This window comes from Capra hircus, chromosome 16 (genome assembly GCF_001704415.2).
Source record: "Capra hircus breed San Clemente chromosome 16, ASM170441v1, whole genome shotgun sequence".
NCBI lineage: Eukaryota > Metazoa > Chordata > Mammalia > Artiodactyla > Bovidae > Capra > Capra hircus.
The window spans coordinates 56418391-56432988 of NC_030823.1; the positions used below are offsets into that span (position 1 = coordinate 56418391).

General features: G+C 43.1%; 1 protein-coding gene across 1 annotated transcript in view; it reads left to right on the forward strand.

The window, feature by feature from the left end:
- The window catches only part of PAPPA2 (pappalysin 2), a 329773-nt gene that overhangs the window by 170469 nt on the left and 144706 nt on the right, over positions 1–14598 (forward strand). Inside the window, exons 7-9 of the mRNA XM_005690911.3 lie at positions 474–963; positions 4826–4954; positions 9259–9350. Of these exons, the coding sequence (XP_005690968.2) occupies positions 474–963; positions 4826–4954; positions 9259–9350 (711 nt within the window). The remainder of the gene's footprint in view (positions 1–473; positions 964–4825; positions 4955–9258; positions 9351–14598) is intronic.

Sequence of the window (14598 nt, forward strand, 5' to 3'; positions counted from 1 at the left end):
GGAAGTCCTGCTCAAGGATTCTTTAAGGCTTACCTTATCTCCATCAGCCTCATGCTTCCACTTAGGATTGGGGTCACTCCATTCTCAGTGCCATGCAGGGTTTCTCTTGTTAAAGGGCACCAGACAGAGGTGATTTGGAGCATAAAGCTTTAGAATCGTTAGAGCTTTATCTTCAGTAAGGGCTTCCTAGGTGGCTCAAGGGGAAAAGAATCCACCTGCCCAATAAAGGAGCTGCTGGAGACACAGGTTCCATCCCTGGATCAGGAAGGTTCCCTGGAGGAGGAAATGGCAACCCACTCCGGTATTATTGCTAGGAAAATCCCCCAACCTACTAAGCTGACCACTTCCTATAAGAATATGCTCAAAGTTCTCTTCTTCTTCACTCTCTTTCCTGACTATTGATAGGGGTGACTCATTTTCAGATTTTTATTGGTGGTGCCTGATGCATCTGTCTTTCGGCTCTTCTCCCTCAGGGCCTCCGGACGTGGATCAGCCTTGTGAGCCGAGCTTGCAGGCCTGGAGTCCCGAACTCCACCTGCACCACACGAACATGACGGTCCCTTGCCCTGCGGAAGGCTGCAGCCTGGAGCTGCTCTTTCAGCACCCAGTCCAAGCTGACACTCTCACCCTATGGGTCACCTACCTCTCCATGGGCTCTTCCCCGGTGCTCTTTGACACAGAGATCTTGCTGGAACACCAGAAGTCTGTGCACCTGGGCCCCTTGGACACTTTCTGTGACACACCGCTCACTATCAAACTGCATGTTGATGGGAAGGTCGTGGGGGTGAAAGTCTACACCTTTGATGAGCGGATGGAGATTGACGCAGCTCTCCTGACTTCTCAGCCCCACAGTCCCCTGTGTTCTGGCTGCAGGCCTGTGAGCTACCAGATTCTCCGCGAGCCTCCGTTTGCCAGCGGCTTGCCTGCAGCAGTGATGCATCCTCATCGGAAGTTCACAGACATGTGAGTTGGGCAGCAGGGCTTTCTAAACCCTGGGGCCTCCTGAGGCTTTGGGAGTGGGTTTTGCTTCCTTTTCCTTTGCTGGGTTTTTTTTTTTTTAACATCCCAACATGCCCTTATTTGGAGAAACATTCAGACCCTCGGAGGGGGTTTTATTCTAAAGTGGCGTCTCTGAGATGAACAAAAATATCTCCCAGAAAAGGGAAAGTGGATGTCCTGATTGATGATGCCATCATTATGGTTATGGACAAAAGAGGTCCGTGAATGATATGTTGGTGTCCCCTGGTGGCTCAGATGGTAAAGAATCCACCTGCAGTGCAGGAGACCTGGGTTCAGTCCCTGGGTCAGGAAGATCCTCTGGAGAGGGACATGGCAACCCACTTCAGTATTCTTGCCTAGAGAATCCCTTGGACAGAGGAGTCTTGTAACTCTCTGCAGGGTTGCAAAGAGTCAGATGCAACATGCATGTATGTTTCAGCTGGGCTGAAAGTAATTGCCAGAAATAAGTTGATCAGAGTCACATACTCCTATCTGGTGACACCATCTGATTTTTGATCTTTGCTGCAACTTTTAAATAATCTGCCACAGCTCCTATGTCATTCAAAGGTTATAGTCACCTCTTCCACAGCTAAGCAGAGAAGCCAAGGGCTCCTGAAACACTATACTTTCATGACTTCCGTTTTTCATTCCTCCCTTATTTCCTCCCTCTCTCCTTCTCGCTTCCCTTCTCTTACCACCCTTCTCTTTCTCTTTCTTCTGTTCTTCCTACATTTAGTGAGCTCTTCAGTACTCCTGGCACTGTGTGCTCAGTGGAGAGGACACAGACTAAGATAAGATCATTGGCTTAAAGAGTTCAAAAGTAGGAGGCTGGTATCTCCAAAGGCAAATTTTCCTCACCTCACAGCTTTTCCAGAGGCTGCCCTGAGGACAGAACTCTGGGTAAAACAAAAGTTTTATCAGAGGTGCTGCATTGGTTAGTTTTTGCCACATGAGAAATCATCACAAAACATAGTGGTTTAAAACAACAGACACGTTTCTCATGGTTCTGTGTGTTGGCTGGGTGCACTCATCTGGACCAGCTTGACCGAGGCTGCATGGCCCTAGATGACCTCATGCACACATGAGGCTCAGCTAAGATGCTGGCCTGGCTGGGAGGATGAAGTTCTCTTTCCACATCTGTCCTTCACTGGGAGGCTTTGCCTGGGCTTGTCCTCATGGTGCTTCACCATGCTCAATCGCTTCAGACATATCTGACTCTTTGCAACCCTATGGACTGTAGACCGCCAGGCTCCTCTGTCCATGGGATTCTCCAGGCAAGATAACTGGAGTGGGGTGCCATTTCCTCCTCCAGGGGATCTTCCTCATCCAGGGATGGAACCTGCATCTCTTATGTCTCCTGCATTGGTGGGCGGGTTCTTTACCACTCATGCCACCCGGGAAGTCCTCATGGCGGTAGAAGGCTTTCCAGAAGCAGGAAGGGCAAGTCCCCAAATTCTTGTACTTTTCAGGCCTCTGCTTGTGTCACTCATGATGCCATTTCACTAGCCAAAACAGGTCGCAAAGAATTTCAGATGCTGGTGGTGACAAAATTGGTTCTATCTCTTAATGAGAGAAACAGTAAAGCCACATCACAGAAGGGCATACATCTGGGATGGGAAGAGTCTGTGACCACTTTTCAGCCTGCCACAGTTACAAATGAGTCGAGAAAAGCGTTCACCTTGAATTTTACTACAATTTTCTTTCTGTACTTGATCTCCGAATTAGAACTAGAGGACAGTGAAATGATCAAAAAGCTCACGCAAATGGGAGGATAGATCATGGGACAGGTCTGAAAAGAAAAAAATGTTATTTAGGGGGACTTTCTTTAGTAAGCCAATTAAAATGTTATTTTTATCTTTTTAAATAATTTATTATTGTTATTTTTGTTACATTTAGTAAGCCAAGTTTTGTGTTGCCTCATCATGATTTTCAAAATATAAGCTATCTAATGATATTTTTTATCTTCATGATTTTCAAAGCATGAGCTATTTAATGATATTTGTTATCTAACTTGATATACACACATTCTCACACATACACGTACACACACAAAAATTTAAGGATAATAATATTCTATTTTATAGATGAGAGAACTAAGGCTTAACTTTAATTTTGTTGAACAGAGCTAGTAAGTGGCAAACTCGAGATTAAAATCCAATTTTCTGACTGAATCTCATTTTGGTTCCTTAGTAACACATTACTTTTACAAACTCAGCTCATTGAAGATTGGGGCTACCTGCTGCTGAGTTTTCTCCCCAAGAAGCATAAACACGTCCTGATGCTTCTTTCCAATCCTTTCCCAGCTAGAGATCAGCATAAGACTTTTATGCATGGCTGGATGAGAAGTCAGACAGAAACCTCCCTGTGAAAGGGAAGCCATCAGAACTGATTAGGATATAAAACTTGTTTTGCTTTTGAAATACCTGGCACTCTTATGAAAAGAGCGCTTCCCTACAGAAAACTAATTTGGAAATTTAAAAGTCTTTAATATTTAGGTGTCTTTCCTGTTAAAATAACTAAAAACCAGTACAGAGATGTTTAAAGGTGCTTTTGAAACCCCATGACATTTCCTGTTTGCTGTTAGCAGCATCAAGCAAAAGAGTAGAAGCTTTGTGGTTGAGTTGAAGAGTGTGTTAAAGCAGAGAGGGCTTTGGCAGGATATCTGTGGGTACCACTTGTGGGAGAACCAATAGCCCTTTGAGATCCTATTCTCCTAAGTCACTCCCATTCTAGCTTGACTCTAGCGGTACTTTCCCAATTAAGGCAAGCGTTAGATAAAAATTAAGTTGAAGGCAGAATTCATCTTTGGAACCATCAGCTCCTCTCCAATCACCACACCACTGGCCCTTAGCCCCTTCCCCCTTGCAAACATTCAGTCTCTCACCTTCTCCACTTGATCAGTGCTCTTGGGCTCCAGATACTCCTATAAACTCCTTCCATCTCTGGTGTCAATTGATAAAACTCCATTCCTGGTTTATACATATTTTGGAGCTGGGGAGTCATTTAGTGCTTTTCCAGTTGTGGAATTTCTTACACCCCTAAAATAAGGATGGAAGATTTCCTCATCTCCTTCTAGGAGAAAGTTGCTTTTCCTCATAAGCATTCAGTCTCCTCAAGACAAGAATTCTCCTAAGAGACAAGAAAACTGTGATTTACGGACCCAAGAAGGGCCTTGCTCAGCCCAAACTCTGAAGCTTTCATCTTCAGCTTTACAATCATTTCAATGATACAGAGGAGTTTCCCAGATGGGGCTAGTGGTAAAGAACCCGGCTGCCAACGTAGGAGACATGAGATACAGGTTCGATCCCTGGGTCAGGAAGATACCCTGGAGGAGGGCACAACAACCCACTCCAGTATTCTTGCCTGGAGAATTCCATGGAAAGAGGAGCCTGGCCAGCTCCGGTCTATAGGGTCGCAAAGAGGTGGACATGACTGAAGCAACTTAACATGTACACACACATGCAGTGATATAGAAGACTAGGTTTTCAAAGTTGGTGGTTTTGTGTGTGTATGTTTATATAACATGGTAAAGATATGCTAGAAATGCCATACTCTTAGATTGTGTTGGACTGTTAGTTGGTTCAGCATTGACTAAGCAACCACTTGTACATTCACTGTATAAAAGGTACTAGGAATACAGAGATGAATACGGTTTCAAATGCTCTGTCAGACTATATGCCCTGCTCTTTGTTTCAAACAACATGGCACATGTTTAACATTTATATTCCCTGTAATATTTATTTAAAATTCCTTCATACCATCTGAAAAAGACCCAGGGCCTGCTCCACTTCCTGGATGTATGGTTACGGCCCATTGGTTTCCACAGGGAGGTCATGCCTGGGCAGATGTATCGGTACCAAGTTCAAGCTGCAGCTGAAGCAGAACTGGGAGAAGCTTCGCCTCCTCTGAGCCACATCCATGGAGCTCCTTACTGTGGAGATGGGAAGGTTGCAAGGTGAGGACATACTATGTGCTTTGGACTGGGTGAGAGAGGATGTCCCGCCTTGCTTGGATCAAGAGGGTTCGCCTTAAGACTGGTTTGGGAAGCGAAAGAGGCAAGGCACTGTGTGATTCTGGTATTGAACAAAATCTGGGACCTGGCAGTGATCTTCAGGGGTCATTCACATCTCTACATAGTTAAGGATGGACCCACTTTAATTTAGTACCGATATATTGGGGCGGATTCTGTGGGGGTCTTCTTCAGGTTTCAGAGAACAAGTGCTGGGCAGTGATTCAGGGAAGGAATTCATGGTGGAGAAGGTTATTGCCAAATGATGCTAAAAGAGAATGTGAGGGTATCTTTGGATCAGTTGCCTGTCTTATGACCCAAGGAAAGTCACTATAGCTTTATGAGCTTCAGTTGCTCATTTGATCCGTGGAAGACCTCATTGCAATGCAATTTACAGCTATTCTATAAAAGCATCAAGGTAAAAATGGAATCACTCTTTTGATTTCTTAACATACCACCTTCATTTTCCTGTTGCCCTTTAGTTAGTTAGTTATTTCAGTCTCTCAGTCGTGTCTGACTCTTTGCAACCCCATGGGCTGTAGCATGCCAGGCTACCCTGTCCATCACAAACTGTCTGAACTTGCTTAGACTCATTTCCATTAAGTCAGTGATGCCATCCAGCCATCTCATCCTCTGTCATCCCCTTCTCCTCCTGCCTTCAGTCTTTCCCAGCATCAGGGTCTTTTCCAATGAGTCAGTTCTTCACATTAGGTGGTCAAAGTATTGGAGCTTCAGCTTTAGCATCAGTCCTTCCATAGGATATTCAGGACTGATTTCCTTTAGGATTGACTAGTTTGATCTCCTTGCAGTCCAGGAGACTCCCAAGAATCTTCTCTAACACCACAGTTCAAAAGCATCAATTCTTCAGTGCTCAGCTTTCTTTATGGCCTTTCTCTATGCCCTGTAGTGATATCAACTTAATTCATTCTGATTTGCCAGGCACTTGCCAAAATTTTTCACTGAATACTCCCATGTCCCAGTGACCACCCTATATTAATCTATTCTAAATGCTCAGCTCACCTAATATGTCGTTTATATAAAGCTGTTGGTAGTAAAAGACTGGAAGCCCAGGTACTGTAATTTGTTTCAGAGTCTGTATCCTAATAAGATGGCTTGTTTTTAGCTTTTCAGATCATGTAAAAATATCTTGTATCTTGAAGGCCTAATTGAAAGCAATCTATAGCCTTTCTTGGGGTTTTATCCCATTGTTTAGTAATTACTAAATATTGTTCAGGTCAGGAAGCAACAGTTAGAACTGGACATGGAACAACAGACTGGTTTCAAATAGGAAAAGGAGTACGTCAAGGCTGTATATTGTCACTCTGCTTATTTAACTTATATGCAGAGTACATCATGAGAAACACTGGGCTGGAAGAAACACAAGCTGGAATCAAGATTGCAGGGAGAAATATAAATAACCTCAGATATGCAGATGACACCACCCTTATGGCAGAAAGTGAAGAGGAGCTAAAAAGCCTCTTGATGAAAGTGAAAGTGGAGAGTGAAAAAGATGGCCTAAAGCTCAACATTCAGAAAACGAAGATCATGGCATCCGGTCCCATCACTTCATGAGAAATAGATGGGGAAACAGTGGAAACAGTGTCAGACTTTGTTTTTGGGGGCTCCAAAATCACTGCAGATGGTGATTGCAGCCATGAAATTAAAAGACGCTTACTCCTTGGAAGAAAAGTTATGACCAACCTAGATAGCATATTGAAAAGCAGAGACATTACTTTGCCGACTAAGGTCCGTCTAGTCAAGGCTATGGTTTTTCCTGTGGTCATGTATGGATGTGAGAGTTGGACTGTGAAGAAGGCTGAGCACCTAAGAATTGATGCTTTTGAACTGTGGTGTTGGAGAAGACTCTTGAGAGTCCCTTGGACTGCAAGGAGATCCAACCAGTCCATTCTGAAGGAAATCAGCCCTGGGATTACTTTGGAAGGAATGATGCTAAAGCTGAAACTCCAGTACTTTGGCCAGCTCATGCGAAAAGTTGACTCATTGGAAAAGACTCTGATGCTGGGAGGGATTGGGGACAGGAGGAGAAGGGGACAACAGAGGATGAGATGGCTGGATGGAATCACGGACTCGATGGACACGAGTTTGAGTGAACTTCGGGAGTTGGTGATGGACAGGGAGGCCTGGCATGCTCTGATTCATGGGGTCGCAAAGAGTCGGACACGACTGAGCGACTGAACTGAACTGAACTGAACTGAAATATTGTTTGTCTTCTCAATCTTCTAAGATTCTTAAGCTTTAGTGTAAGTCTACTCCTTTTCACAATAGTGTAAACATGAAATGTTCCCAGACTTCAGAAATATATCCAAGAGACTGAGATCACTTTAATACCCAAACCTTGCTAGTTTGCTGAGGCCACCTTCTACCTCAGTCTCAGCTTACCCTTTCTCCCCCTCCATCTCAATTAAATATCTCCCTGTGAAGCCATTAGGTGACATTTCAGGGGCTCAGAAGAGCTCCAGTACCACAGACCTTTATGTCTCAGCAAAGACAAGAATTCAGTGATAGGCAAAGTGATAGATAAGAAGTGATTTATTAGATTAGGATGCTTGTGAGACTTATAGGCTGGCAAGGATTGGCAGGGGGGCAGTGGTGGTGAAGGTTCTCAACCAGAGAACTTATTGGGCTACAGTTTTATAATCAAAGGAAAAGTGGGGAGGGAGAGAAGAACTTCTTTGTCTTTCCTGAGTAGACGTCATGCTTCCATCATCAGCTCTTCCTCCTGGTTGAGCAGGGGAGTTTTCTTGTCCCTACTTGATCCAGCTAGGTTGTTTTTTATGTGTGCAGAGAGCATGTTCTAGGGATAATTAACTTACTGAGCTCACTGGGCAGGATGTAGGTCTCATGACAGCACTTATTTGATCATTTGGGGGCAATGTCTCGTGCTTCTGTTGCATGATTTTGTTGCCAAGCAAGCCAGCTTGGTTTTGTGGTTAAGTAAACCTGCTCTATTGAGTAATCAGTAACTTACAGGGGTCACCCATATTTTTCTACATACAATCCCCTAGTGGAATTAACTACTTAATCACAACTTTGTCCCTATTTTGAGCTTCCCTGATGGCTCAGACAGTGTCTGCCTGCAATGCAGGAGACCTGGGTTTGATCCCTGGGTCAGGAAGATCTTCTGGAGAAGGAAATGGCAAGCCACTCCAGTAGTCTTGCCTGGAAAATTCCATGGACGGAGGGGCCTGGAGGGCTACAGTCTAGGGTCGCAAAGAGTTGGACGAGACTGAGTGACTTCACTTTCACTTTTGTCCCTATCACCTAGGGATGTGGAGAAGGCAATGGCAACCCACTCCAGTGTTCTTGCCTGGAGAATCCCAGGGACGGGGGAGCCTGGTGGGCTGCCATCTATGGGGTTGCAGAGAGTCGGACACGACTGAAGTGACTTAGCAGCAGCAGCAGCAACACCTAGGGATGACTCAGCGTGTGCACAGAACGAATCTGGTTGTTGTTAATGTTTTCCATGGCTACCTCATTTTAAACCAGCTGCCCACTAATTAAGGTGTCTGCAGGACTAGGTGACCATTACTACCCAGACAGAGCCCTGCTTGAACGAAACAGTTGATCTTATGTTGTAGCATCTCCTACAGCAGTCCTCCGATGAAGGTTCTGATGTCCCAGGATGCCACATCTGTCTGGGGTTCTGGGGCAGAACAAGACAAGGGTCGTCTTCCTAATCTGATATTGTACATTCTAGCCTGGGCTTTGAAACAGCTTCATCTGTAGTGACGCCTGCTTGGCTACTGGGCTTCACAAAGCTCCTTATCAAAAAGTTCCTTTAAACTCTGCCTATATCACCTCTCTATAAAGTGTCATACTTTGTTCTTGTGACATTGGAAAGCCCTGCCTGCCGATGCAGGAGACATGGTTCATGGGTTCATGGGAGATCATGGGTTCCTGGATCCAGGAAGATCCCATATGCCTCAGAGCAACTAAGCCCACGCACCACAACTACTGAGCCTGTGCTCTAGATCCTGGGAGCTGCAACTACGGAAGCCCTCGCACCCTAGACCCTGTGCGCTGCAATGAGAGAAGCCACTGCAACTAGAAACCCACACACCACGACGAGAGAGTAGCCCCTGCTCCCTGAAACTAGAGAAAAGCCGGCACAGCAACCAAAACTAACTAACTAAATATTTTTAAAAATGATGTTAACTAAAACAGAAAAATCATTTTATGTATACAAGTGTGTATGTTTGTATATCAGAATGTATACTTTTACCTTGTAGGAACCTGGGAGAAGAGTGTGATGATGGAGACCTTTTGAATGGAGACGGCTGCTCAAGGGCATGTGAGTTAGAGGAAGGTTTCAACTGTGTAGGTGAGTTTAGGAGCACCTGCCCAGGCTTATGTGCTTTGTTTGGAGGTGTCTCCAATTCTTACTCTTGTGAGCTCTTGATATCTGGCAATGTGTAGTTTAGTGATAATAACAATAACATTTGCTGTGTCTATTGTGTGCCTGGCACTGACTGTTTCACATATATTATCTGGTTTAATCCCTACAATAAATATAAGGAGACTAAACAGAGGCACAGAGAGCTTAAATAGCTTGCTTTCTCTTACACAGCTGGTAGTGATGAAGTCAGGATTTGAACCAGGGAAGCAAATCCACATGTTAAACTACTAAATTACCTGGCCTTCTAGATTAATGTTACCAAATATTGCTCTTGGGTCCTCATGTCTAACATCAGACTGTCAGCCAAGTAGCACAATCACAGATTCAACATAAAAATTATGGTGGGACATGTTTTAAGCCAAAGAGAGTACAAGATATCTCTTGGTGTCTGTGTTTAGTAGATAAGATTATGAAGAGTGATACATAGAATTTCTTAATCCTGGAATATCACTTGTAATGTTATTATCAGTGTTATTGCTAGGTGCCATTGACTCTAGAATCTTGCCACACAGGAAGGCCCTCCAGAACACTTTTCCTGATTTTGATTAAAGCCATGAACAGGCTTCTTTGTAGATTATTTTTTCATTCCTATGAGCATGCACGCTTAGTTGCTCAGTCAAGTCCAACTCTTTGTGACCCCATGGGCTATTGCCTGCCAGGCTCCTCTGTCCATGGAACTCTCCAGGCAAGAACACTGGAGTGGGTAGCCTTTCCCTTTTCCAGGGGATCTTCCTGACCCAGGTATCAAATCTGGATCTCCTACATTGCAGGTAGATTCTTTACCATCTGAGCCATCAGGGAAGCCCTCCTATGTGCATACATTGAAGTAATTCTGTAGAACATATTTACTCAGCAAAGTTATTTTTAAAAGCAGTGCATTTAACAATATTTTAATGCTTCTAAATTTCAAGACAAAGTTGGATATGATTATAATTATGTATAGTATATTAAGGTATTAAATACTACAAAGAACACACAAACGCTCCTGCTTTCCTGAGCAGAATAATAAAATTATAAAATCTTAGTGGTCTTACATCTATCCATATAACAAAATATGTTGAGTGCTCTCTGTACACAAGTCTAATAGAGACCCTGATCCCTTCATATGTCCAGCCTCTTTCCCTTATAGAAATTGCTATATCAGTTCTCGAGCTTTTCTTACATGCATCTAGCAATAAAGATTGCATCTTGAAAGACCATTCTGTTTAAAAGTGGCTTTATCTGTTATAGAATTCTTCTCCCCCTTTCTGATTTGGAAACTGATGTTCAGAGCATTTTAGTGACTTGTCCATGGGCATATAATGAGGTGTCTACAAAGCCAGCATTGGAACTCAGCTTCCCTAATTCTTAATTAAGTGCTTTTTCCTTGCTATGAAACTACAGAAGATACATTTTTTTCCCTGTTTTATTTGACTACCATTCAGATATTTGAAATGCCTCCCCATTATTCTCCTTTCCAGTCCAAACATCCCCTCATGTGATTAGGTTTCCAGGCCCTTTCCTATTTACCCTAACTTGGCATGCTTCCTATGGTCAATGCCCAGAAAGGAATTCAATACTCCAGATGTGGTCTGGCTGTATAAAATACACTGAACTACCTCCCCTCTTCTGTACACAAGTGTTTGTTAATGCCATCTCTGTTTGCATTATTCCTTTTTCACATAATGGGCTCATGATACATGCACACACACACACACACACACACACACACACGCACATACAAACGCACACATAGCCTTTGCCACTGCGGTTCATCTCATCTGTCTTAAAAGCGGACCTTACTTTGTTTCCATCACATTTAATTCCATTAAATTTGGTTCATATTCTTTTACCCTCCAACTCGAGGAAGAGACGGTAAAGCATCTGTCTACAGTGCGGGAGACCTGGTTTCGATCCCTGGGTTGGGAGGATCCCCTGGAGAAGGAAATGGCAAGCCACTCCAGGACTATTGCCTGGAAAATCCCATGGACAGAGGAGCCTGGTAGGCTACAGTCCATGGGTTCACAAAGAGTCAGACACGACTGAGCGACTTCACTTTCACTTTCACTTTCACTTACATGGCAAAGTTAAAATGGTCTGTTCCACAGCTAGATATTTATTTCAGTTAGTAATATGCTCATAGTATTTAGTTCTATAGCATATAGCTCTAAAGCTCATAGCATATGCTAAGCGTATAGCTCTGTTCCATCATTTCTCAAGAGACTAAGTTTGAAGGAACCATTGTGAAATGTGTTATAAAAGTGGTCTGCTATTTTTGCATTGATTTGAAGAAACAGAAGCAAAGTTTCTAAGTTGATGGTAAAAAAAAAAAACAGAGATTGTATACTATCATGTAAGAAACGAATCACCAGTCTACGTTCGATACAGGATACAGGATGCTTGGGGCTGGTGCACGGGGATGATCCAGAGAGATGATATGGGGAGGGAGGGGGGTTCAGGATTGGGAACTCACATACACGTGTGGCGGATTCATGTCAATGTATGGCAAAACCAATACAGTATTGTAAAGTAAAATAGAGTAAAAATAAAAATTAAAAAAAAAGAAGCAAGGAGAGACTGTGACTGGATTATATAGAAAAATAAGACATGTATACATATGTATATTATAAAAATATGTCATAAAATATATATTATAAAACAAACACATTCATATGTGCATATGTATATATTCAAAATATGCACAAACATACATATAAAACTCTACATGCAGGCATATATGTATATATGTATGTGTGTATATAAACTATACAAACATATAAACTATACATGCATATATATGTATATGTGTATATATGTGTTCCATATATATTTATGGAACAATCATGGAAAAGTCATTCCAAATACACATATATTGGCTTTGGTGAGTAACTTAGAAAGGCCTTGTATTTAATGGCATACAAGAGTTAATGAAAACCCCAAATAGGCTCAGAACCAAGTCCTTGGAACAGGAGCATACTCCTGGCAAGTAGAGATAGATTTACTAGAGGAGGGTCTTTGACTTGAAGAAATTATTAAGGAAAATAATTAGTAACTACATGTCAATGAACAGCTGAAAAGTTACTGAAACAGTCCTGTGGTATTTCTGCAAAGAATTTAAAATTAAAAGAATGGAATAGTAACAGTTAATTTTAGTGATGTTCTGAGCATGTACCTATGCAGTCGCTTTAGTTGTGTCTGACATATGTGCTCTAGCCTGCCATGCTCCTTTGTCCATGGGATTCTCTAGGGAAGAATGCTGGAGTGAGTTGCCATGTCCTTCTCCAGGGGATCTTCCCAACCCAGGGATCACATTGGTGCCTTTTATATCTCCTGCATTGGCAGGTGGGTTCTTTACCACTGGTGCCACGTAGAAAGCCCATGTACCTATGGGATGATCTATTTTAAATCTTGATCTTATTTTCATGTCCTATTATTTTAGGTAGAAATGAAGGATTAGAATTGTGTTACTAATAGGGGTAGACAGGGCAATAATAATAAATAAATGGCTTTATAACTGCATCTCAGTTTTTTACATTTGAAGAAAGCTAAGTTACATATCAAGTGGCTCAGGGGTAAAGAATCTGCCTGCAATGCAGGAGACACGGGTTCGATTCCTGGGCCATGATGATCCCCTGGAGGAGGGCATGGCAACCCACTCCATATCCCTACCTGGAGAATCCCATAGACAGAGGAGCCTACATGGACAGAGCAGGCTACAGTCCATGGGGTCCCCAAGGGTTGGACATGACTGAAGTGGCTGAGCACCCACGCAGTTTACATATCTATGGTTAGTACGGACTATCCACTTAGTAGAAGTTATCCTACAAGCAAGGACCTTGTCCAAGGAATTACAGCTTTTCTTTACAGGCCCAGTGATTCTTCTCATATATTCATTACTCACACATTTGCTCCTGAAGACAGTCTCTTTGCCTTGGTTGAGGTATTGTGGAGTAAAAGAAAACCCCTGAACCTGCTTTCTGTAAGCCTGGCTCAAAGCCAAGCAGTATTGGTTCTGCATCAAGGGAACTTTGACAAGTCACTTATAATCATGAAGTATCCTTCTTTCAGTTCAGTTCAGTTCAGTAGCTCAGTCATATCCGACTCTTTGCGACCCAATGAACATCAGCATGCCAGGCCTCCCTGTCCATCACCAACTCCTGGATTTCACTCAGACTCACGTCCATCGAGTCAGTGATGCCATCAAACCATTTCATCCTCTGTCGTCCCCTTCTCCTCCAGCCCTCAATCCCTCCCAGCATTGGAGTCTTTTCCAATGAGTCAACTTTTCGCATGAGGTGGACAAAGTACTGGAGTTTCAGCTTAAGCATCATTCCTTCAGAAGAAATCCCAGGGTTGATCTCCTTCAGAATGGACTGGTTGGATCTCCTTGCAGTTCAAGGGACTCTCAAGAGTCTTCTCCAACACCACAGTTCAAAAGCATCAATTCTTCGGCACTCAGCCTTCTTCACAGTCCAACTCTCACATCCATACATGACCACAGGAAAAACCATAGCCTTGACTAGACAGACCTTAGTCGGCAAAGTAATGTCTCTCCTTTTGAATATGCTATCTCGGTTGGTCATGACTTTTCTTCCAAGGAGTAAGCATCTTTTAATTTCATGGCTGCAGTCACCATCTGTGGTGATTTTGGAGCCCCCAAAAAATAAAGTCTGACACTGTTTCCCCATCTATTTCTCATGAAGTGATGGGACCAGATGCCATGATCTTCATTTTCTGAATGTTGAGCTTTAGCCAACTTTTTCACTCTCCACTTTCACTTTCATTAAGAGGCTTTTGAATTCTTCTTCACTTTCTGCCATAGGGTGGTGTCATTGGCATATCTGAGGTTATTGATATTTCTCCCGGCAGTCTTGATTCCAGCTTGTGTTTCTTCCAGCCCAGCGTTTCTCATGATGTACTCTGCATAGAAGTTAAATAAGCAGGGTGACAATATACAGCCTTGACGTACTCCTTTTCCTATTTGGAACCAGTCTGTTGTTCCATGTCCAGTTCTAACTGTTGCTTCCTGACCTGCATACAGATTTCTCAAGAGGCAGGTCAGGTGGTCTGGTATTCCCATCTCTTTCAGAATTTTCCACAGTTTATTGTGATCTATATGTTTGAGGTGGGCATTAGACTGGTTGGTAGTTACAGGGTTCTCTTTAGCAGCTGGAATAAAAATGTAATTATTTTT